Raw genomic sequence first — 25,473 nt, 5'->3', positions numbered from 1 at the left:
GTTTGCAACTGTTTGGTTTCCGGTTTAATCACACTTTGAAGGGTAAAACAGATACAAATCTATTAAAAAAAAAAAGCTACTTACTGTATAAACTATATTTATATATCTACATTGGTGAACACATCACAGAGGGAAGAGCCAGAGAAACAGCATATTACTCATAGGTGGACGGAGCCAAGCCTTTCTCCCCTGCTTCCAGTCTTTACGCCCGCTGATTTCAGCTTCATAAGTAGTGGGCAGATATGAGAGTGATAAGGATCCTCACATCTAAAACGTTTTTCTCAAAATGCTGAACTACTCCTTTAAGCTTCAGCGAATCTTTGAGCTAAGCAGAAGAATTGACTTTATTTATAATGCAATATAATGTATATGCAATTGACTGTAGACAATTAGTAGACAATCCAAAATCTGGAATACAGTCAAAAGACGGCCCGTTTTCTACTTCCTCAGTAATGAGATTGTTCGCTGCACATTGATTCAGTTACGACCTTATGCTCTTTTCTGTTAGAAAGGCAGCGAGTCCGAACCTTTAAGTCACCATTCTCATCTCATATCTCATATGATGTCATGCTACTGTGTCTGGTGTTCTCTCTAGCACCTCATCTTTCTTTTTAATAGCCTACAGAGGGCTTTTACCCTGCCCTTTAAATTGTGTGTGCTACGAGTACCTTGAGAAAAAAAGAAAAGAAAAAAATTATGGGCCTGACAACTGGGTGTTTCTCAAAATCTTCTTATTTTGAATAGAATAAAATAAATAAAAAGAAGCAGCGTTAATTTAAAGAAGCACATTCAGGGCTCTCATTATGTTTGAGCTCATTTCCAGGCTTTATGATCTTGTCAACAGGAATCTGCTGTAGACGAGATTATGATGTGTTTTTGGCCATCTGTCTATAAAAAGCCTGAACAATAGCAACCGCTGCCTTCAACAGTAACATCTCTGTCAGCCCACACAAGAGGGTATGTAACAAAGGCTCGCGTGCACATATTCACGCACACAGAGCAACCCCGCACACACATTATCGGGAGTAATCTGAGATATAAAGCCTCATCGATCAGAACTGCTCTCCCTTGAGGATTACATCATTGCCCAGTAAATAGCCAATCAGAGCAGAGCTGAGAGTGCCCGCTCTGTGACCCTATCTCTTGTAAAAGTAGAGGCAATAAGACACATACTCACACACACACACTCACACTATTCCAGTCACGTCACAGGAGACATTGATGTCATTCTCTCAGGTATTGAGCGTCTTCATGTAAACCTGCACCACTGCAATGCTCCTCTAGTTAATGTAACAGTGGTGCATGTTGGGGGCATTTCTGTATTGTTTTTACTGAGACACATCAAACATATCACAATCAACAAACCTCCCTCTCACATATATTGTTGAAAACAGCAAAAGGCATGCAGAGTGAGGCAGTTATGCTGCATAACTTTTGTGGAAGTGCCTTCATGTGTCTAGTATATACTCGAGTTTAAGCGTGGGCAGGAAGAGGCACACAGGACATTTGGTTTGGATTGTATCTGCTGCAGAGAATGTAAGCAACGCTTTATAAAACAGCCAAACAGTAACACCTACTGCCATTTTGGGAGTAAACACATCACTGCGGGGAAAAAATCATTATTTATTATTTGTCTGCCATTATTTTGCCATTTATTATGAGAACTTGGTGACTAGAAAACAATACTATTATTGTTTCCTTTGAAAAGTAAATATTTTGGGCAAGGGACCTGTGTTTTATCTGTGCTATCCAGAAAAGGCAAATTTCCCCCAAAGGATGTCACCAACCAAACACAACATCCCCATATTATCTCCCTTCTTTCTCTTTCTCCTTTTATTTTCTGTCATCCACACCGTCCACACTACACATAATCTAATTTTGGAACAGACTAATTTCTGCCAGCCTAACTGTGTCTTGTACTTCGCTGTGAATCCACACAACCATCACGTGGTCTGTTCAACCGCATGAGCCTGAATGAACAGTGTATGCGTTACCTTTATGTAGCCGCCAGTCGAGACCAGAAGAGAGTTGTCTGGGGAGAAGTGCAGGTCGGTGACCCAGCCTCCGTGGAGTGAGTCCATGCCATCTTTACCGTCTCGGGAACAAATCTTCAGCAAACAGCCATCCTTGACACACCAGAGCTGTGACACATACATTATAAACAAACCGTAACGTAAATGTCAAACACTCATGACCCCACTTACAGGTTAAAAAACATCCAAGCATCACTTTTGGATGTATGCTTGCTTGTCTTGATGTGAGCAGTGTTTGCATTTACCTATACACATATCACAAGGTCTACTTACCTGGTTAGTATTCCACAGCTTTCAGCCCCATATTGTGGCCTGTATCAGCAGATGGAGTTTGCACAGTTGTCATGGAGATAATCTAGTTGTAATCACATGACCTCAGTATATAAATTTGATCATGTCATAACCTTTGTCTCTCTTCAAGTGTGGTCTGTGACCAAACCTTATGAGAACAACTAAACCATCTCCATGACTACAGAGCAAATTGCATCTGTTTATGAAGGTCATGAGACCTGAGAGCTGAAAGTTATAGAAAAAAAAAACAAGCAAAAAGGACCTTGTGATAATATTTCTTTGTCAAACAGCTACTTCTAAAAAAGGTCAAGAATGAACCTTGGAGCTGAATAAAGTGGAAAATAAAGGGAATTTGCACAGAAAGTGTGGATCCTGAAACATTACCCATAATGCATCATATATAACGAAAAGGTGGTTTATGATTCTATCATCACTGGTGCGGCACATTCTGTCGATTGCAGCTGTTATGCAACTGTTCACATGCCATGTCCATTTGACAGTGACACATCACACGTACAGCTATATTTAACACTTGGCATGATTTTGTGCGGAATGACTCACATTTGTTTCCATAGAAACAGGGGTGAGATTTCAGTGTGGTTTATGTAATTGGATCTGATGGATTCGTCCATTTCTGGATAATGGAGCAGTTCGACTCAGAGGCCACCAGAGGGCATTAACCCCTTGTTGACCGATGCGCCGCTGCCGTCCATGGCTGCAGGCTGAACAGTGCTGAATGACTTTTCCACGATGCCTCTTCCACCTCTCACACAATCTACCTTTCATTTACTGTGTGTGTGTCTGTGTTTGTGTACAAGCGCTGCCGACTCCAAAGCCTTGGGGAAGCAATTTGGCTGCCTGAGTCCTCTCCTTCACCTCCCGCTGTCAGACATCTCCTCCTCTTCCTGCTCTCTTTATCCCAACTCCTCACACAACCCACACCTCCTCGAGCTCCTGCTCCACCATCTGAGAAGGAGCCCTGCCTCCTTCCTTTCATCTCATCCCTCCTCTGTGCACTGCGGCAATCATGATGCATTAGTAAGCACTTTATCTAAATGAGTGATGAGATGTAATTATGGGGTGATCTCTGGAATAAATGTTGACTGGTGTAATTGCGTTTTTGTATGTGGCATGGCAAATTAGATACATTTCACAATAGTAATATAATGCCATTCGGTGTGGGTGTGTGGACATACAGTTATCAGTATCTTGAGGCAGGAGGCTCAGTGGGAAGTCTTTGCTCACCTCTCACCTGCAGTCTCTGTCCTGTCCTCTATATTCCCTCCATCAATCCCTCCACTACCTCATCCTGCTCATGAGTCTAAAAATGTTCTACTTCCCACTCACTCCGCTTCACCTTTGTGCATTTAGCCACTTTGCTGAGATTGATTTCCAACAAGGCAGCACAGAACAATCCTAATGAGCGTAAATTCCTCGATCAGCCACCGATTAGGATTGAGATTAAGATTAAAGAAAACACTAAATGTTCTGAGCACCCACCCGAATCTCTCCATTGTCGTCTCCTGTCGCGAGACTTTGGCTGTCCCAGGAGAATCGGCAGCTTCGGACGCAGTCTTGATGGCCACTCAGTGTGTGGATGCACTGCCAGGACTCACAGTTCCACAACTACGGGTAGAAAGTAATGCATCAAGAGGACTGAAAGGCAGAAATCAGCATGTCAACTGTGTAAGGAAACAGAAATTTGCACCTTCTGACTTGGTTATTTCAAAAACCTGCATGTACATCTACTTCATTTTTACACTGCAATATAACTACACTTAGTGACCTTGGAAGAATACTAAGCTCCTTAACAGGTGAGAATGACATATACCATAGAAGAAATGCAATTACACAAATCAACACAGCAGTGTTTACCTCTGAATAATAATAATAAAGGTTTATTTTTGTTGCTCAAACCAGTCATCAGCCATTAGCAGGTCTTAAGAGGACAAACAATCACGCCAAATGCAGAGCCAGTGTTGTTACAGCGCTGCATGATAATGTTGAAACTCTTAATGAGTGCTCTCTGCTGTTTTTTCTCCCTTCATTTGTTTGGTTTCTCCTCTTTCTCCTTTTGTCTCTCATCTACTGTTCTTTTTAAATTACTCCCTTCTTTCTCTTCCCTTCCTCCCCTTCCCTCCTCTGTGTTCCTTCCTTACCCCGGTCACATCCTGCGCCGCACACAAAATAACACGGCTCATAATTAGACACTTCATTTGGCAGTCGGCTAACTATGTCTGCACACAAAGTCCCATTTATCTGAAGGTCAGGAGACAAAGAAAGAAAAAGAGGAAAAGTGAGAGAGAGAGAGAGAGAGATGAGGAAAAGAAATGAGCAGAACAGAGTACCTTCCTTGTTTTTCTAGTTCTCAACAAAGACCCTCATCGCTGAGCCTTTTGGTTCAACCTCTACATAGATGGAAGACTGTGGACTTTGTGTTTGTGCGTGCTTTGAGGTACCAAAGCCTCTACTCGGTCTGGAGAGCAGGGACTATGTGACTGGCTGCTAACCAGGCCCCAACACACACACACACACACACACACACACACACACACACACACACACACACACACACACACACACACACACACACACACACACACACACACACACACACACACACACACACACACACACACACACACACACACACCTCAATTATCATCTTTGCCAAATCCATAAAACACACATTCTCTCTCACTACCATCCATTGACAGAGGCCAGTTTGGCTGCAGACCGAGCGGCTGTTCTCTACAGTAAATGTCCAAATCCAAATGGCCACAGGGTATGAAACCCTGTGGCAGTGGCTCTAAATCAAGTACTTTAAAGAAATGCCTGAGAGAGGTTTGCATTGTTTCTAATGCTGGACACTCAGGAAGGCTAGCCATCATCCGTGGTTGAATATTGGAGAGATACGTATAAATCTAGCCCCAAGCCCACAGCCATTTTCATGATCCAAGAAAATGAATGGCACTGAGAGGGAGCCAGTTTCACAGAGTGTAGAGTTTCAGTACAGTTCAGCACGTACTATGTAATGGAGTTTTGTTTTTTATTCAGTAGATTATGAGTCGGAAAAGCAATGATTTTAGAGCTGCTTGCGGGAAAGGTTAAAGCCCGCATCTCCAGCCCACTGAGTCAGTCAAAGTCACGCCAAAGTCAAGCGCAGCGGTGTTGGTAAACAGCAACCTGGCAAAAACTACGTCCAGACAGGGAGGTGGGTCGCTTGCAGGCCAGCCAGCCTGCCGGGCTGGGTCAGCAGGTCCACGAGCTGCAGTCAGACTAAATGATCCCTGGATGTGGGTGTAGGAGGACAGACTGACCTGCCGCTAACTCACCAGGCCCAAGGCCATCTGCTGCACACTAATCTCTAAGGTCCCTCGCCTCCCTACCGGAGAAACTTTCAGCCTTTCAGATATCACCCACAGCAACGCATCCATGTGTATGTGCTGTGAGTAATGAGTAATGAAGGAGGTTTGAGGGAAGACGCTGATGTGTAATAGGTCACGTTGTTACTGGCAGCACAGATATGTCTCATTCCAGTGAGAGTGTGTGTATGCGTGTGTAAGTGTTGAACCTTAGCAGTCTTGTCAGCAGAGGTGGTGGCGAAGAGGCATCCGTCTGGCGAGATGTGGCAGGACAGAATGGCTCCCCTATGAGCCTCCAGGTCCTGCAGCTTCTCTCCACTTTCTATGTCCCACATCTTAGAGTGAGAAAGACAAAGACCGTATTGAATTTCATCCTCCTCTTACATGTATTGCGAGTCTGGCTGTGTGTGCGAGCTTCACCTTGACAGTGCCGTCGAAGGACCAGGACAGCAGCCGTGTGTCGGCGGTAGAGCTGGAGAGCAGAGAGACGCATCTGACCTGTTCCTTATGACCCTGCAGCACTTTACACTCCCCTGACTGCCACCTCCACACCTGCAGCAACAAAGAGACAAACAGAGAGAAGGAATCCTTTAACCACTGCGCGTTTCCAAGATCCACAAGATCAAGGACTCACAGACTTTGACGTGCATTTCTGATAAGTTCCGGGGCAAAGATTTTCATTCAATCATTTCAATCTTCTCAAAAGTATCCTGGGAATAAAAGTACAGAGGCCATGTAGCATCCACCAACCATTGGACTGGGAGCAATGGGAGCTGCAGAATAGCTATAAATAGCGGATCACATAATTTTCCGTGTGTCTGTTTTTTGATTTTCCATCTTGCTGATCCCATCCTCGCTTAGGTATGTTCTGTATATGCTAACATCTTTACGAAAAAAAAAATTCTAGATGTGCACCTGTTTATAGAGTGCTTGTTTTATGACAGTGTGCAGGCGGGTAAATGACCAGAGACAGGAGTTCCACGGAGCTCAAAGATGTTGGAAGGACAGACAGAATCAGTCAGATCCTATCAATCATGCCTTTGTGAGCAATATTGTACCGTTTCCCCTCTGAATAGATTCTGTCATTGGTCCAAAGGTTAGAATCAATCACCAGCTAACATCTGTGCCATTAGATCTCTTTACATGCACTCTACGTCTGCATTAACATCTAAATACACACTTCCATTTCCTAGCGAGCGCACGTCAAACAGCATGAATTTGAATAGCTTCAGAATAAGCGGCAGACGGCCCAAGAATAGTGATTGCATGGGCAGCAGCCGCATGAATACGGAACAAGGTGCTGCGCTGTCGGAGAGAGAAGGAAGTGCTGCAGTGGACAGGTCTGTTGGCAAAAAGAAAAGATGAAGGAGGTGGAGGAGGAGGAGGAGGAGAGGAGAGGAAAGGGGAAATGAGCAACAGAGCATGAACGGAGGAGGTTGACAGACCGTAACGGCCCAAAATACACACATATTCGCACACAGACACAGATAGTTGCACACGGTCAACACAAGAGCGGAAGAGAGATAAAGAACTATCGAGACCGGCATAGCCGAAGGCAAAGAGGGAAAAAGGGAGGAGAGGAGACAAAAGAGGGGGGATGAGGGATGGAGGGGTGAAGAGGATGAGAGAGAAGCTGGTAGAGTGTAACAGGTAGGTGAAGGTGAAGGCACCAAAGAGTGTGGATGAGCGATTCAGCAGAGCACGCAGTTTTACTCAAGTGAGGGAGAGAAGAATAATCTATTGCAAAGAAGAAAAAAGGTTGAGGGGAAAGATGAGGTGAAAGAACGTGCCATTAATTAGCCATGAAACGAGGGTGCGGGAGCAAGTGAGGGAGAAGAGGAGTTTAGCCTACCCTGATGGTGGTGTCCTCGGAGGACGTGATAAGTATTTGGCCGTTGTGGCTGAACTGACAGTGCAGTACTGTCTTGGTGTGTCCCTGCAGCGTGGTTAGGAGCTTCCCAGAGGGCACATCCAACACCTGGAAGGAAGAAACAAACATTAGCAACATAAGTATCCAAAAAAAATGGCAAAAAGACTTAGGAGTCTACAGCCATGATAGTGGCTTTGTAACGCACGGCGGCACTGTGAGTTTAATGCTAACATCAGCGTGCTGACATGCTCACAGTGACAATGCTAATACAGATATATTCACCATCTTAGTTTAGCTTCTCAGCACACCAACTTTTGCTAATTAACAGTAAACGCTGGGGCTAATTTTGCTGGTGTTTCTTAAGTGTTGGACAAAACGAAATATTGATGATGGTGCGAGATGAAAAGTCAGAGGACCAGCAAAGTAACTGCAAAATATCCAGAGAGAAACATTAATGTGCCCACTAAATTTCCATCCAAATCCAAATCCATCCTATAGTTGTTGACATATTTGTTGAGGAAAAATCTACAGTTGTTGAGTGATTTTAGTCTGGATTATAGTAGTGGACCAACCAAAAGACAAAAGACCAATGCCAGCATGTCTTAAAACTATCATATGGTATTAGTATACTAGTGTGTAAAGAGCTCCACCATACCAAGAGGTCACACAAGGTTCACACCTGGTGTCTAGAATATCTATGCAGGGAGGAAAAGTGTCCCAGAAAAGTTCGCTAAAAAGTCCTGGGGTGATTGAGAAGGAGAGAAGTGAAGCGCAGCTGCTGGCTTGATGATGATAAGCACATCAAAAAGAAAGTGGAGTTGGGGGGGGGGGGGGTGAGTCTTGAGCGTGACCGTTCAGTCCGGTCAAGACTGCGGAGGGCTGCCAAGGGTCTGGCAGCCTTGCAGATATTACTGGGAGAGTCGGAGAACAAAACAGCTTTGATGCTCAAAAGATCCAGCTCGAAGAAATCTTCATACGTTCTCACATGGGGTAGCTGCTTCTGCATAAAATTCTGCTTTAATAAGATCTTGAGATGGGAATCTTTTCCAGAATATTCAGAGCCGGTTTTGAGAGAGATATGAGACTTCATAAGGTCACGTGGACAAAAATGATGGCCCAGAATAAGAAGGGGTTCAAGGGAAAATAATAAAGTGAAATAAATAAGAAAGTGTTAAGTCCTGCTAGTGGCGTGGCTCTAGGGATAGCTGGTCGCTCAGTTGGTGTGTTGGTCCTGACTAAAATCTAAATAACTATGAGATGGATTTCCATTAAATGTGGTTTTAGACGTTCATGTTACCCACGGGATGGATGGTCACTACTCTGGTTATCCCTTACCTTTCCATCTAGTGCCAATCACAAAAAAATAACTTTGTCCTGTACTTTGGTTCATGATTAAATATCTAATGACTTTCCCATCAACCTCCGCTTAGTGCTAATTAGCACATGCTGACATGCAAACTAAAATTACACCTGTTAAAAACCAGCATGTTAGCATTGTCACTGGGAGCATGTTGGCATGCTGATATCTTTGCAGATGACATTCCTTGGGAGAGAACTGCGTTAAATACAGTCCTTTGATTAATCTAAAGCAGTCTATTTATGGTCTTGTAGCCCCTGGATTTAAAAGAAAATTACATTTTGTAAATAGTGATTACTAAAATGAATGTCTTCTACTTATCAATGAGTAGTACAAAGGAGGCTAATTACAGTATTATGAGGTGAAAACATATGTATAGATTATAACTGCAATTATAAAATCTTTTGTGGCATTTACTGAGGCCTTCTATTTTTCCTAATTAACTTCCAGATGGATCTTTCCAGTAAAACTAGGCAGAAACATACTAAAATGTAACTTTGCTTCGGCCGAGGCTGCAACTTTGCACACTTCAAGCAATGAATTACTCGAAGTTGCATTCATTCATTCATATTGGTTTAAAAACAGGGAATTAAGCACAGAAACCTCATGAGACAATGTTCTCACCACTGAATGAATAAATCAAGTAAACACCAGCACAACATTATCCTCAGTCCAGCACAGCACCTGTAGTTTTGAAAGTAAAAGGAGAGGCCCATAACGCTTGGGATTTTACCAGGTGTTAAAATATTTACATCTCAGAGGAGAGGGTTGAAATGTCTAAGCAGAACAAGCCTCGAGGCATGCCAACCATGTTTGCCAAGCTCCGCGTACTGAGACGTAAGTTCCAAAGCCGGAGAGGGAACGCTTTGGAGAGCTTCACACATCCGGCTCAAGGATTTACAGTCAGGGAAATGCCTGAGGGTGTTTGGTAAATAAATATACAAATATAAAAGCGGGCTAATGTAAAGAGGAAAGATGCGGAACACTTGTTTTAAATACCACTACCAAAGGAATGGCGTAGCGTTGCAGGGCTCATGTGAAATCGAAGGAAAAGTGATAAAAGTGGTGAAAGAATGAAATGGTCAGTGTTGAGGCTGGTCGGTAAGATCCCCTCTCAGATCAATGATCTTCCTCGTCTCTTACAGTCATCAGGGGCATCGGAAAAAGTATGCGTGTTTGTATTTTAAGGGAATTCTTGAAGGGTGTGAGACACACATACACACAGATATTACCCTGTCCCTACCATACCTGCACTCTGCCTGTGCACAGCCCTACAGCCAGGATCGACCTCCTGACAGAGTTCAATAGCCTTTGGATCCTGCGGCCAACTGTCCTCAGTACCTGCCTAGCTGTCAGCCCTAATGCCTGGCACAGGACACACATTTACACAAGCACACACTCAAAATTGCACTTTTTCCAATCACAAAGAAATGCAGAGTAACTTTTTGTCCCTGCCTGCACGCAAAGTCAGATTTTCTTCACATTAGAAATGCAAAGCCGGTATGTCACACTGAAACTGAACTTGATGAATTATTGCAGATTTTTTGCCTCAGTAAACTGATTGTAAATAACTCCAGACGAGGAAAAGTTGAATGCTTTCCACTGCAGTGGTCACGGACAGTGGGAATACCTCCAGCTGACACCAGGGCTCCCTCTCATGTTTGCTGAGGGGACTACACCAGCCAGACCTGTGCAGATGCCAATACAATTAATAGCACTTTTAGAATTAGAGACACTATTTCTGTCTGTTAGGGGTGACTGATGAATTATAAAACCCCAAATATCCTGTTCAAGTGGTTCAAGGAATGCTTGAAGGAAGGAACTGAAAGCCATTTCGCCATCTGTAAATGGAGGACTACAAAACGCAACAAAATAATGTCGTTTTCATTTTTTGGATGCTTTTCATGTAATAAATGATGAAAAGCAGCAAAATGACTGTGGTTACATGCACCACTACCATCAAATTGTAGTGACGCATCTGTAAATGAACTGCAGCGCTATTGTGGGTTCCCTTTCGATGATGAATTCACTGACAAATCTATGTCTTCACAAACAAAATGCGATACTGTACATGAACAGAATACTGACAGAAGGTGATCTTCACATATCAGCCGTTTATGTTGCACCGACTGTCTGTGGCCAGTTATGCATTACCATTGATGTGTCTTTCAACTCTGCGACACTACTTGTTTAAAAACCTTTATCTTAGCAGCGGGTTGAAATCAGAGTGATACACAGAGCAACTTCTGAGGCAACTCGTGAGAAAATAAGCTACTTCGCACCAAAAAAAGAAAAAAAAACATATGACAAACATTTAAAGTAGATTTTTGTGTATTTGTTTGTGCATCAGTTGCACTCATTATTCTGCAATGCTACCATTCTCTCAGTTTTAAGAACTCAGATCGCTAATCTCCGCTCCTTTAAGTGACTCCACTAATCCTTTCTGCTCATATGTCTGAGGCCCGGAGAAAAACTGTAATTAAAATCATCAACCCCAGCATTCACTGAGACTGCAGGACCTTTAATTAATTAGAGCTGCTCTCTGCTGTAGGGCGCTGGCCTAGCCGAAAGTCAGGGGACTGAGTGCATGTGTGTGTTTTAATATAGGACGGAAAGTTCCCGTCCTCTGCTATTGCAATATGTGCAACAAACACATGCACTCAGACACAAAAACAAAAACCTGCCACAATGGAAACTAGGAGCTCATTCTCTGCCTGCACACAACAATTCATCATTAAGACAAAGAGCGGCGGAGCCAGGAGAGCAGAGGGACTGACAGAACAAAAGGAAGGAGAGATGAAAAAAATAAAAAAAAACACAAAAGAGGGAATGAAAGAAAAGTATGTGGCAGAGATGGTAAAATATGAAAATAGAGAGCAGGAGTGAAGAGCGTTGAGAATAAAAATCACAGGTAACGGGAAAGGCAGAGCGGTGAGGAGAGCAGGGGGAGGGAGATGAAAGAGGTGTTCTGAGTTCACCTGACGTACAGCTGACAGGACAGATAAAAAGGGCGACAGTGCTAATGTCAGATCTCATGACTCAACGTGCTCTGAAAAACACCTCCTACGACGACGTGGAATTGAGACACACACACACACACACACACACACACACACACACTAAGTTAGAATTTACAACCTTCACTTCAAAAATGTGTTTGTTGTGATTGCTAGATTATTAATCGTGCTCTCTGTAGACACAAAGTGCACTTATGCAAACATATTTAAGCTTTTATTTTCTGAAGTTGACTGCTGTGGAAATTTGTATGCATTTGCTTATTCTGTGTCTTGCTCAAACTTGGGCTCTGGGGAATTTTATTTATTTTTTGGACATCTTATAAACAAAACTATCGCTGGAATAATAGTGAAAAAAACCTGCTGAATAATCATTAATTGCAGCCCAACACACAATACTGAAGATTTCATAATCTCCATGTACCCAGCCACAACCGTTGTCTCAACAACCAACATGTCTGCGTTGATGTGAAACGCTCTGTTGAATCCACTGCTGCGTAAGTACTAAACAAACGCTCTGTATATTTTCATTAAAAGAAGAACAAACAACTGCACTGAAAGCTTTTGCTCATTTCTGTTTCCCTGAGGATCTGGTCACCTATTGGTCGCATTTTGTTGCTCTAATCAGTTGTAGGTCTACCCAATTGTGCCCAGAGGCATTGTGGTCTGTGCCCATTAGTAACACCTCATGGAAAATGAACTGAAAGGTTCCAGACTAATTCACATTTGTGAATTGGCCTAATGATGCCAGGCTCATATGTCACAGAAAGGCAGAAAATCTTTACATGTCAGAAGCAAGAACCACTCAGTGTTGATGAATCAACTTGTCATTTCAGCCTCTGCACTAGAATTAAGCTTCTAAATACTTATGTTACATAAGCTTAATTAAACTAATTATGACTGCTGTGCTACACACAAACTAAGGCACGGGTCTGAGTGTGTTTCCTACCTGAACAGTACCATCCTCCTGGCCCAGGACCACAGCAGAGGGCTGTCTGCACAAACATGTAGACCGGATCCTGGATGACTTCTCCTCCGACTGGAACAGCACCGATCCTTTCCTGCCATCACGCACCTGACACACACACACACACACACACACACACAGTTTTCTATGACAATACTTGTCTGCACTTGAAGAAATGCATTCATTCATCCATTCATTTTCACCCTGGCTCACCTGCAGTCTGTTGCAATTGTCTGCAGCTGAAACTATGATTTCCTCATCACCGAAGAGAACGTCAGAGTCTCTTTTCAGGCAGACGGCTGAGGAGGTGTGCACCTTCTTGGTCTCCCATAACTGCAAGAAACACAAGACAGGAAACAGGTTTTAGTGGAACACAGTGTAAACGTGCAGTGAAAAAGTTCTCTTCTACCTGTGTTTATCTTCCTAAACTGTCCTCCTTGCATATTTGTGACCTGTATTTATAAGTTAACCGTAGGTGAGGAAATTGGTTTATACGGTCAGCGATGCTGCGGATTAATCTTTTGCCTGACTTTTCATTGTTATGCTGCAGAGACAAACTGGGGAACTGGGAATAAGTCATCTGTATCTGTCTATTACATTTTTGTTTGGCACGTCAAACTGAATCTCCAGATGGGGACTAACAGCTGAAAAACACACACTGGTGATTGAACGCCTCAGCGACACAAGATGGCTCGTTATCCTGTGGAAGAACACAAGATCCGTTGGAGATTTTCTTCTCCACGGATCAGAAATGGGTCTGTTTAACCCACATTTTCTCCCACATTACATTGCACTTATGAGTATGTTGCAGAATGGTGCACTGCAGCTTTGGTTTGTCATTTCGATTGATAAGGCCAGTGTACCAACAACTTTTACTTACATTAAATTACTACTCATCTGAGTAAAAATCATGTTTTATTGATGAGTGCATCCTAAACGGCTGCTGAGAGATCTTAGTAAATACTTTGTTTTTAAGCGGTTTATAGTAAATATTGCTCTGTCTAAGGCAGCAGAGAGGCAGGACGCATCAGTTTACAACTCATGTTTACACAACCTCAATAACAGACACAAAAGCCTGAAGGCAACATATGCACAGAACTCCTGATTCTTCCAGAACCCATCGTACAGTAGCTTTCTATATGAAAGAAAGCACTGTATGCTGTTTTAGGCCAGTTTGGTTATTTTTGCACAAAAACTGACAACATAATTCCTCCACATTCCTCATTAGGGGCTGAACCTTAACAGCTGGCAGAGAGGAGAGGACAGAGAGCAATTAGTCAACTTGTGAAGTTCAGTGTTAGCAAGACTTAGATTTTACTGTCACAAGAGGTAATTAGAACAATACTGTGCAAGATGATACACTAATGCATCACACACACACACACGGAGTCAGTCTTACCCTGACAGTCTGGTCGTCAGAGCAGGAGAGCAGCTGTGAGCCGTCAGGAGAGAACTGGACACGCTGGACCCAGCTCAGGTGACCACTGCAGTCGGCCATCTTCTTATTGGCCTCCAAGTCCCACAGCTGGAAGCCACACACATATGGACTACTGTACACTCATTCATCATTGTTAAACACCCTCAGTCTTGTGGGTGTCCACATGAAATAATTTCTGAAAGAAATTATTAATCACCTGTAAAACAAGATCTACTATCTACTTCTTATTATAAATGTTTTGAAGATTTTAGATTAAAAAAAATGAGAGACTAGATATATAGTGTGACTGGCAGGATGGCATATGGATAATACCTCTACAGCATAGTTTGAGAACGCGATAGCCAGCAGGTTGCTGGTAGGACAGGCGTGACAGTACTGCACCGTACTCAGGCGATTCGTTCTGATCTCCAACAACATATCTGACGTCTCCACATCAAACACCTGAGAAGCAGCGACAGAAAGACAACAAATCAGAGTGTCAACAGTGGGTAACAGTGCACAATATGGCAACTTTTCCCCACTTCAGACATCTTAAAAAAAAAAAAAACACATTTTATAACAGTAAACTTATCATGTATCCTACAAGACCTTTGGTTACTAAAGAATTGAGACCAAGATACAAACTCAACAGGAATCAGGTGATTAATGTGAGGCATGCCAAAGTAAAGGACGGATCTACTATAGATCTACATAAATTGATAATGTATGCAAATAATGTGTATTGTGTATTGTGTTGTACTCTACAATAAACAGTATTATCTGAAGATGAGAATCTTAAGCAAACATTGAAGTCTAATTTTTCTTCTCCTTGAAACCGAGTAAACAAGCTCAGACACCTCTGCTGTGTTTGGGTTGTTTCCCAGAATACGAACGAATGAAGACGTAGAGGACTCAGACAGACTGATTACAGGACAAGACTGACTGATTTTGGAAAGCTCAGGAGAGGCGGGGGCCGCTCGCATTTACAACCAGAACACACACTCTTTAGACTCTCGAGAAGGCGAACTGACAAACAAGCCTCTCTTTTCTGTCTCCTTCAGCGAAATGACACCACCATCAAGGGCAGGTAGGACAAAGTGAACCCAGCGGTGTCGGATCCGTGAAGCCGAGACGTGCACGACGACACAAATCCACACCCAAACCATTGACACCCTCTCATCACATATTCGACACACTCCTACATGAGAACAGATAGTAGCCTGCATCTCCACTCTATGAAATATGAATATAACCTTTCAAACAACAAATGTTCACATTTCAAAATGCTCACCAGAACAGCATTCCTGGCTGCACATATGACGCGCTTGCCGTCAGCAGTCCAGGTGCTGCACTTGACGAGGACCTCTTCATCACCCTCTGCAAGCGCGTTCCTCACATTGATCGTCTTCCACTCATTGGCAGACGACACCTGAAATACCTGCAGAAGCAGAAAAAGACATAGTCAGGGGAGAGAATGTCAGTGCAGAATAAGTCACATGGTTTTAGTATGGTAGCTACAAAGCATCCATCCATCCATCCAACAAACCGATGTATTCTGTTAACTATAATGTAGAAAATGTAGTGCAGAAAATGCAGTGCATTTTTAATTAATAAGCTTTAGAGGAGGTGCAGTTTTTAATAATACAAGAAGCAATCACAGTATCTTATTTTTAACAAGCCCAAACTGGTCTTTTTCAAACAAAAACACAAATTGTTACTAACTACTGACTAAAAACTTTTATTTTGCCAGTCAGATATAGAATAAATAATTAATTAATAATTAATAATAAATAGTAATTGTTATATCTGGGGCTAAAACTTTGGTCAGATCGCACCAAAGTAATTCAAATATTATGTTACCATTACTACAAAAGATGAACACAAATTTAGATTGATGGACACTAAAAAAAAAACTGAGTTAATGGGAAAAAAACAAGCATAATTAAAATGGTAGTTGCACCTGAGTTTAACTATATTACAATGAGGGTGTCAATCATCATTCCTCCAGGAATTTTCTGAGAGTTTAATCAGTTAATTAGAAGCTTTCTGTGTAATGGCAAGAAGCCCCAAATAAAAATATGCTGAAATCAAGTCATCCATCAATTTTGGGGGGCAGTTAATACGGTACCATACCTACTATAATACATTAGACATTATAATTAATAGAATAGTTTGGATCATTTTGACCAGAAAACAACTTAATATGTCACATTGGGGAATATGCTGTTAATACAACAACAAATACATCTGTTACTAGAACTGTAGTTGGTGTCGACGTATTACACCAGCATAAAGTCGTAGCGTCTTCCTGGAGATGAATCTATCAGTTCTGTACTGAACATGTTTTACACTCATCATACAAATAACAATATGTTACAGAGTATCCAACTCACATAAATCAAATACAGTTTGATGTGCATCACCTTAGGTAAGGACAGCTTTATAAGTATCTAGTTTAATGGCAGTCACCTTGACGGTACCGTCGTTAGAGGAAGTGGACACATAGGTGTCATCAGGGGAGAAACAGCAGTGGTTGACCGGCTCGAAGTGGCCAAACATGGTGTTCTGGGAGGATGGCTTGTTCAGGTTCCACAACTGCATAAACACAGAGAAACACAGTAAGGAAGAGAGACAGACAGAAAGAAGAACAAAGAAAGAGATGTGCAACAGATGTTGTATCCAAATTAATACAGTAACTTAATTGTCTCTCCATTGTGTGTATACGGTCATTTTAATTTTACTCTTTACCTGCATGAATATATACTTAGAAAGAATGAGATGGGAGAAGGTATTAAGAAAAAACGACAGGCATTTGTATGCACAACAAACACATATGCACACCTTGACATTCATGAACTTGTCATTAGAGCAGGTGGCCAGCAGGAGGCGCCGTGACGTGTTGGTAAATTCACAGTAGTTGACCTGCTCTTCATGCTCCTCCTCGAAGACCCTTAACAGCATGGCTCGCTCTACGTTCCACACCTAAGAGACCGTTGCAATGTTTTTATGATGAAATGGCAGGTTTTGTGTGTATTTGATTACAGCTGTAATCAATTCAATTCAATTCAATTTATTTGTATAGCCCAATATCACAACAGAGTTGTCTCACAGTGCTTTACAAAGTTCACTGAAATAAACAAGTGATCACGTTGGTCACAATGCATGAGTGGACAGTTGGTCAGCTGCTTACTTTGACTTTCCTGTCACTAGAGCAGGTTGCTAGGAGATGGTCGTCAGGGGAGAAGGCACAGCAGAGCACCTCGTCATCATGGGCCTGGACCTCTGTGAGCTTCTCACCTGAGGTGCTTCTAAACACCTGAGTGCAGAAGGTACAATGACCGCAGTTACACAACAATACGTGTCATTTTTACTTTTGTATCACAGTTGATATCCAGTGAGGCGATTCCCCTGCGAGGAGAACAGACAAATGTTCCTAGACATTTTCTGGAAATTTAGCTCTACATGCCCAGAAAAATGTAAAACTAAACACTATAACTAATAATAACCAACCCTACAGAAAACTAAACACTTGAAGCTATGTATTTCAAGTGGATGGACCACCATCTAGGAATAAAAGTCAATCACCCTCCACAGTTTCCTGTATCTGGTTTCCATAGAAACTGTTTGCCCTTCATAATTTGTATTACACATACCTATACAAATATACATACAAACAAGCATGTCTGTTTTTATACCTTGAGTGTCTTGCTGGCGCCGCAGGAGGCGATCTTGGCTCCATCATGGGAGAAGCAGGCGGAGTAGATGGAGCCCTGATGGGGGTGGATCACCAGACGGGACAGACTCTCTACACTGCTCTTATTCCTGGAAAACAAAAACCCACAAATTAAAAGTCCAACCTGCAATACACAGCCCATGATCGCCATTTTTGTAAAATGTATTTTTCTAAGGCAAATATAAAGTTCATATATGGGTTATTGGGCAGTTTCCTTTTATGTTGGATGAATCAAATCCAAGCAGAAGACCAAGTTGAATGCATATAATTCACTTAGTTACTTGAAATGAGAGAATCTGTTTCCAATGCGCTATTCCATTTCAGATGCATTGCACTGGCATTACTGTGTCACACAATGACTGCAGATTTAAATGCAAGTTAGTTGATTTTGGCTAATTTACACATGCTGGTGAAATGAAGGTGAACGGATCGCTTGATTTTGACCTCATTGTTAGATCATTCACACTTGAGGACATTACAGTAAAACATTTGCTCGCTTGCTTACAGCCAGTCGAAGTAGAGCTTCCCTGTGCTGGCCTGGTCCTGCGCCTGCAGCAGAGCCTGTCTGTAGACCTCGGAGGTTTGTGGCTGAGACAGAGCAAGCTGCACCACGTCTGGGAAAGGACGCTGCTCCAGCTGGTGGCCGTTCAAAGAGAGAAACTCCTGGAACTGACTGCGTACTTCACTGTTCTGTGGGGAGAGAAAATAAGCTTTTGTTTTTGAAAAATAATCTGCTGATTTGCAAATTGTAAAATCAGACCAATTGTAATGATGAATATGGGAAAGGGAACGGGCAATAAACTTCTATTTATGAGATAATCAAAAATAACTTGGGTGGAGGATAGTGCAGAGACACACTTTTAATGTAATTCACAAAGACTCACAAAGGCTGCAATCAAGCATCAAGTGAAAAATCAGCAACTAACACACAAGTAACCACACTTGCTTTCTCTCAAATAATAATCATACAAATTAAAGTTGTGTTGTCTGCTGACCTCTTTGTCCAGAATGGGTCCATACTCCACATAGTCATTGATGAGGTGAGCTGGACCCATTAACTGGGCCTTGACTCTCACCCAGTCCAGAGAAAACATGAGTGAGTAGAGCTCCTGGACAGAGAGAGATAGTCAGAGACCAACAGAGAAAGAGACAGAGAGCGACAAGGTGAACAAGAAAGAAAAGGACAGGTGGATGTTGGGAAAAAAAAAAACACACCCTCTTATCAACTCATCGTCACAATGTCTATACTCACTGTGCTAGAATGTTTTTTCCAATATTAATATATCACAATAGGACAAATAAATTATAAATTATTCGTAAAATGACCACATTGATGTTCAGTTAAATGAACTGTCTTCCACTGTAAGCATTACATCAGGAAACGCTGCACACATGCCAACAAAATCTAATTTGGCTAGTTTTTATGCACAATTATCACTCTTTTAACAGAAGTATTATAAAATCATGTGTGTGTTTGTCACCTGGGAGAGGTTGGCTTTGGCCATGTGGTGGGTCAGGAATCTGATCCAGTAGAGACATTCCTCATCTCCTGAGATGGGAGGACCATCTCTGTAGTGCTGCTGATACTGATGCACCACCTTAGTGTGGAGGCTCTGAAACAAGCACCAAGAGTCAGAATTAACAATTAACAACTGGCTCTTTTTATTATTTATATTATTATTTATAATGAAAGAGTGTGGATCTAACACCGTGTCCTAACAGCGTGTGACGCGAGTGAGTATCAAATTTGTGTGATTGCCTTGTTTTCTGTTGAACTCTCCTACTTTCCGACGCAGAGCTTCACAATGCGACGCAGAGAGCTGTTTTGAGCTGAACTTTTGCGGGACGCCTGGTTTCTATTTCTGTCGCATCAGAAGCGCTGTAATGAACTAGGAACAGCTGAATGGTGAAGTTGAAATGAGGAGTTAGAGAAGTGAGATCACAGAGAGCTGATATTCATTATAACAACCTGCTGCTTTTGGCTGGATCGGCTAATTTTCAGTAAAGAAACGTCTAAATATCACAATATAAAACGTCTGTTTTCAGTTTAAAAAGCGTAAACATTCGCCCATCTTTTACTTAAGTGGTTACTTTTCCAGTCTGATCAGCTGGTGGCTGCGTGGTTTGTTAACATGATGACAGAGGCGTATATCTGACGGACTCAGTGTGGACAGAGAGCATCTGAAGTTACACAGCATGAACCGCCCAACCGCTGGACGCTTGCTTACTGTTAGGACACCGTGTTAGAGAACATGCAGATTTTTGTAAACTCACTATGATCTGTTGGTGTAATTATCAATTATATTCTCATACTGAAGAGTTATTTATATTTATACATGATAAAACAAACTGACCTCAAGCTGGGTGCGATTCTGCTCTACCAAGAAGTCAAGCTGGAGGTCATGGAGGTAGTACAGGTAGGGTTTATTGTGACTGTCCACAAAAAGCAGAGACTTGTTGACAAATTCCCCGAGAATGTCCTCCACCTCCTCTGGCTCCAAATCCCACAGAAGAGACAGCACCTGGAAGAAGCAATAAAACTGTAGTCATGTAACTGGGAGTGAGGGTCGCTTTCCTTGATTTTTCTATGAAAGACTATCCTGATAATTTGTCCAAATACTGAAATCATAGAGGGGTGTCTTTTCCATCTGTATAAGCAACATAAGCAGAGTGAAACAATGAAACAAAGTATGTGTGAACTACTGCTAAAAATGTCAGTTGTGGAAACGAACAAAATTAATCCTCACTTAAGCTCAAATACACGAAGAGGGCCATGTGAGCATGGCTGCTGTTCTGTAGCCAAACCTTTGCAGGGACTTTGATGTCCTTCTCAAGCACAGTGAGGTCCTTGTAGAGCTCTCGATGTTCGTCAGGTAGGACCTCTATGCTAGCAGCCATGGCTTGGTCGAGGGCGTCGTAGTCATAAGACGATGACTTCCTTATTCGCTTGAACTGCTTCTGCTGCAGCTGGCGGAGGTAGTAGTGCCAACGGTCGGGTTTCTCTTTGAGAAGCGCCCCGATCAAGGACACGACCAGAGGGGAACCTGGGATGGTGAAGCAGAAAAGTGTGTCTGTTAAAAGCATAATATGCGAATATATACCAAATTTTATATATATATGACACTATTACTTATACTGTGAAAAAAATTATAGATTGCACGTGTAGAATGTTTCAGTTTTCTGACCTTTGCATTCTCTGACAATGCTGCGAGCCTCAGCAGGAAGCCCCTGTAGTTTAGTTTTAGTGTACAGAGCAAGGATCTCCAGTCCCTTGTTTTCATCCAGACCACTCTCCACTTCCACCTCATATTTCATACCTATAAAATAAAAGCACGTGTATGGAACATACATTTTTGTAGGCACAGCAGTATTTTCCAGTGTAAACAAAAATATAGTCACAAAAGGCCTAATTCATTCATGTTTGCATGACCAGAGTTAAATATAGAGTGCATACCACTAACAGAATCAGCAAGGCTTCTGTTTCTGGTGGTCAAAAGTATCCGACAGTGGATATCAAACACCTTCAGCACTGCAGTGTCCCAGATGTCATCTAAAATCAGCAGAGATCTGAAGCCCAAACAGACACAGACATGTGATCAGAGACAAGAAAACAACACAGCACCTACAGTAGCCAGTGTTATGGCAGATTAACACTCATAAGATTTTTAAGCTCTTTATAGAATGTATAGAATATATCTGCACTGAATGTAAACACAGTTGAATTTTTTAAAAAAAGGAAATAATATACAAAATTTCCCTCTAGCTATCTAGTCTTCTTGCATATTAGCAATGCAACAATATTATGGATTGTTTTTTTCCTTTGTAATATGAACAACAGTAATATCTTCATAAGAAGCCCAAAGCAGATCATGTTTATCTGAACATGTAGAGACCTCGGATATCTGCGCAGCATGAGGAAGCGCAGGCGCTCCTTGGCCTCATCCAGAGAGTTAGGGGGTCGGTGGAGGGATTGGGAGTCCAGGCTCTGCTCCAGACGGAAACACAAAGACTGGATCTTCACCAGCAAGTCTGGTTTGTCCAGCTGGCCGATGGACAGCCAGTGGATCCCCCCGGGGAAGCATTCTGCATATGGAGGCAGGAGGAGGGGGAGGGAAAAGACAAGTCAAAGGCAAGATAAATCGAGTATTACTAGATATTTACGTAGTCTTACATTGACTATTTCAAAATAAGGTGTGCTTGGTAGGTATTGTCCGGCAGTAAAAAGTAATTCACCTTCGATGAGTCCATGATGTCTGACAGCTTCAGCAGCCAGAACAGATTTGCCTGAGCCAGCCATGCCGAAGACAGTGACCCAGCCAAACTCCCTCTGCAGCCGGTGGAGTTTCTCCCTGATACGGTTCACCAGCTCTGGTCTGCTGACAAACACCACGGGCCTCTGAGGCACGCCGCCTTCACTGAGCACCGTCTGGACTGTTAGACATGCAGGGATTGGCAGAAAGGAGACAATAAGCGCAGATAAATTGGGTGTTTAAGTTTTCAACCTTCCATGTGCATAAAATGACACCTTTGAAAATTAAGAATTGAGCTTTCCAGATGTTAGGCAGCCTGTCAGCTTACTTTTTAATCTAGTGAGGTATTGAGCTACTGTGCTAACCCAACATGCCTGACCTAAATAGCACACGCCACTGACAGTCAGTGCACTTCAAGTGTTTTCTCCAAAGACTCCCACACACTGACAGCACAACCTTCAAACCTCTGTGCTCTCCACTGGTGAAAAACACCCACGGCTCCACTTTCTCACCATAAGATGTGCAGCTGTCAGAGCTCTTGTGTGCATCAGGTGACATGCGCGGTAGGTCCTCATGAAGCAGATTGGCCAAATCGTTGTAAGTCTCCTTGATCAGGGCATTGTAGAAGGAGATGTAGGCGCAGTTGTCCTTCCTCAGCAGCAGCTCCAGAAGGGCTACAGCCTGATCCTTCCTTGTGGGCTGGAGAGAATATGAGAGAGAGATATTACAAACTTCATAATATAGCATGCATTTTACATGCTGCTATTTATATTCTTTAAGTCATACAAATCGGTGAGAACGAGAGAAAGACATTCAATGCACAATGCTAAAATCCTGTGTTTTACAGTTACGGGATTCTGCATGACAAGCTTATCCAGAGCAAGTTAGTCAAACATATTTATATACAAAAAAATAATAAAAAGCATCACAGTCTGGAGGAGGAAGTGCAAAGGTCAGAGTTACATATCAAAGACAGAAGATGAAATATAGTAGTGGTTATGCTACGACATAACTCCCTACAGCAGCTAATATTTATTCTGTCACTGCGTCCGTCCGCAAGACACCAAAAGTAAGTCCGCTCAAATATGATTAGGACTGTGATAGAGAAAAGCTAATTGTCGAAAGACTCGCAGAGCAGCAAGTGAGAGGGAGGGTGACGAGAGTCCAGAGAATCTTGAATAAAATATCAAAACAAACTGGGAAAACATAGGAACAGAGTGAATGAGGGGGAGCATGACTCACTACAGTCAAAGTGGAGGAAAGATAAATAGATTCATAAAATGACAGTGAGTAAACAAAAAACTATTTTACAGCTGATTAACTCTTGGACAAAAGCTTTGCCTTGTTAATACTGCATGGAAAACGTGAGTCAGTTTCACAGTTTCAGACGTAGAGTAAAGCCAACACAGGACTGAAGGAAGCAGGAACAAAAAGAAGCAAGATCAAAAAAACAAACACGATAAATATCAGTGACTGAAAATATTGACTAATTTCTGCTTTTCCTTCCCGCCCTTCAGCAGACGCTCACCTGATTCCTTATTCTCTCCTCCTCGTCATCAGTCAGCACACCATCGCTGATCATGTGGTCCATCAGGTAGGAGGGCTTGATGTCCTGCTCCAGTCTGTGGCGAAAGCGCAGCAGGCAGCTCCGCGCCCTTTCCTCCAGTGCCATCTCTGCGCAACACACCAACCATGCAGTTTCCTGTTGCTCTGCAAATTAATGGAGATACATGGAGGTTTGATGAACTTCACTGTTTGCACTATATGACCAAAAGTGTGTGGGTGCCTAAAATTACAGCCATATGTCATTATTGCACCAAATTCCATGTATATGAATAGCTGTAAAACAGCCTCCTCCCTTCTGGAAAATCTGCAGGGATTTTCTCCTCTTCAGCATCAAGGGGATTTATGAGTTTGGGCCTTGTGATGGCTCACAAGGCCTGGCTCCAGTTCCAGTTCAAGGCCACCGTTTCTTTACAGATCTCACTTTGTGTGCAGGTGCTGAAAAAGGAAAGGGCCGTGCCCAAATTGCTGCCACATATTTGGTAAGACACTATTGTCTGAAATATCCTTGCATAATGTAGCATTAACGTCACATGATTTATACCTCATCATCCTGATGGGATATAAATCATGTGAAATCTGGGATTCAGATCCACACCTTTGTTGCATGTCATCCATTGTATCTCTCACGCTTCCATTCCTATCGTACCTTTTCTGTCTAATCTCTAATAAAAGGAATAAATCTCCCCTAAAAAAAACACTTTTCAGTCAGACTTGGAGGTGAAACAATCAGTCAACTAATGGGGTGACAGGAAATAATTGCACTTACTTAGGTAATCTTTGCTTTGGGTTCCCGGAAATTGTAATGGGCCAATGAATCAGAATACAGAAGAAAAAGAGGAACAGGAAGATCCTACAGTGAAAATATAACAGAGGTCTTACCGGTAAAACTCGACAACACAGAAGTGACATTTGACAGCGTTAAGTGATCTAAGTAACGGTTTTGTCTTAAAGTAAGCAACACTATCAAAGTTTAAATAGTTTACTGACCTTGTTCACACAACGTTAACCAGCCTCTAGTATCAACAAATGGCGGGTCAGCAGCTGGTTTTTGACAGCTCTGCAGTGTCTGTCACTAAATGTGAAAGTAAATCTAAATACTGCAAGTAAGAGCTAAACTTATCTCTGCTTACATGCTCTATTACGACGTTTCATTTTATGACTTACAGTACTGAGGTTAGTCTTGTCTCAACAAGTTCACTCATTCTGACCTGCCAGAAAAGGAAACAAAGAAAGCGTCCGCCGGTAAATACTTACGAATATTTTCTTCTCTTTAACGAGGATGGTTGTTGTCGAACTGTATATAGTAGCAAGGCGAAGTCGCGTTTTTAAGAGTACAATGAGCGTAAAGGTAATTTATTTGTATCACACGCCCAATTTTGAAAGAAGAGATCTTCCTGGTTCACAAGAAAAACAACTACCCCGGTGTGAAGCAGCCAATGGCGTGGTGACATTTAAACCACGTGACAGGTGAGGTCATCCGTATCAGGAATCTGTAACTGGGCAAACTGATGCTGCGTTCATGAACTACTCATCTGATCGAAAATAAGCGGGTTTAGTCATTTAGTGCCTTTTTTTCCCCATCAGAATATAAAAGCCACATTATCGGTGGT

At 42.4% G+C, this 25,473-nt stretch overlaps 1 protein-coding gene across 2 annotated transcripts in view; it reads right to left on the bottom strand.

Moving 5' to 3' along the window:
• Positions 1 to 25,193, bottom strand: part of apaf1 (apoptotic peptidase activating factor 1) — a 44,231-nt gene extending 19,038 nt beyond the window's left edge. Inside the window, exons 1-26 of one of the 2 annotated variants that reach the window (XM_070853524.1) lie at positions 25,118 to 25,193; positions 23,826 to 24,007; positions 22,810 to 22,996; positions 22,281 to 22,478; positions 21,941 to 22,130; positions 21,502 to 21,614; positions 21,233 to 21,364; positions 20,853 to 21,091; positions 20,402 to 20,569; positions 19,529 to 19,660; positions 19,043 to 19,156; positions 18,553 to 18,737; positions 18,010 to 18,136; positions 17,505 to 17,630; positions 17,156 to 17,296; positions 16,784 to 16,909; positions 15,606 to 15,752; positions 14,648 to 14,776; positions 14,297 to 14,422; positions 13,111 to 13,230; positions 12,880 to 13,005; positions 7,542 to 7,667; positions 6,110 to 6,241; positions 5,899 to 6,024; positions 3,825 to 3,950; positions 1,995 to 2,141 (exon numbers count right to left, since the gene is read on the bottom strand). In XM_070853524.1, the coding sequence (XP_070709625.1) occupies positions 1,995 to 2,141; positions 3,825 to 3,950; positions 5,899 to 6,024; positions 6,110 to 6,241; positions 7,542 to 7,667; positions 12,880 to 13,005; positions 13,111 to 13,230; positions 14,297 to 14,422; positions 14,648 to 14,776; positions 15,606 to 15,752; positions 16,784 to 16,909; positions 17,156 to 17,296; positions 17,505 to 17,630; positions 18,010 to 18,136; positions 18,553 to 18,737; positions 19,043 to 19,156; positions 19,529 to 19,660; positions 20,402 to 20,569; positions 20,853 to 21,091; positions 21,233 to 21,364; positions 21,502 to 21,614; positions 21,941 to 22,130; positions 22,281 to 22,478; positions 22,810 to 22,996; positions 23,826 to 23,969 (3,627 nt within the window). In that variant the 5' untranslated portion in view covers positions 23,970 to 24,007; positions 25,118 to 25,193. Of the gene's footprint in view, positions 1 to 1,994; positions 2,142 to 3,824; positions 3,951 to 5,898; positions 6,025 to 6,109; positions 6,242 to 7,541; positions 7,668 to 12,879; positions 13,006 to 13,110; positions 13,231 to 14,296; positions 14,423 to 14,647; positions 14,777 to 15,605; positions 15,753 to 16,783; positions 16,910 to 17,155; positions 17,297 to 17,504; positions 17,631 to 18,009; positions 18,137 to 18,552; positions 18,738 to 19,042; positions 19,157 to 19,528; positions 19,661 to 20,401; positions 20,570 to 20,852; positions 21,092 to 21,232; positions 21,365 to 21,501; positions 21,615 to 21,940; positions 22,131 to 22,280; positions 22,479 to 22,809; positions 22,997 to 23,825; positions 24,008 to 24,629; positions 24,714 to 25,117 lie in introns of those variants that run through there. The other variant, XM_070853525.1, reaches the window with a different exon arrangement.
• Positions 25,194 to 25,473: the final 280 nt, after the last annotated feature.

Source organism: Pempheris klunzingeri, chromosome 22 (genome assembly GCF_042242105.1).
Source record: "Pempheris klunzingeri isolate RE-2024b chromosome 22, fPemKlu1.hap1, whole genome shotgun sequence".
Lineage (NCBI taxonomy): Eukaryota > Metazoa > Chordata > Actinopteri > Acropomatiformes > Pempheridae > Pempheris > Pempheris klunzingeri.
This window is presented reverse-complemented; position numbering and strand designations above follow the sequence as displayed.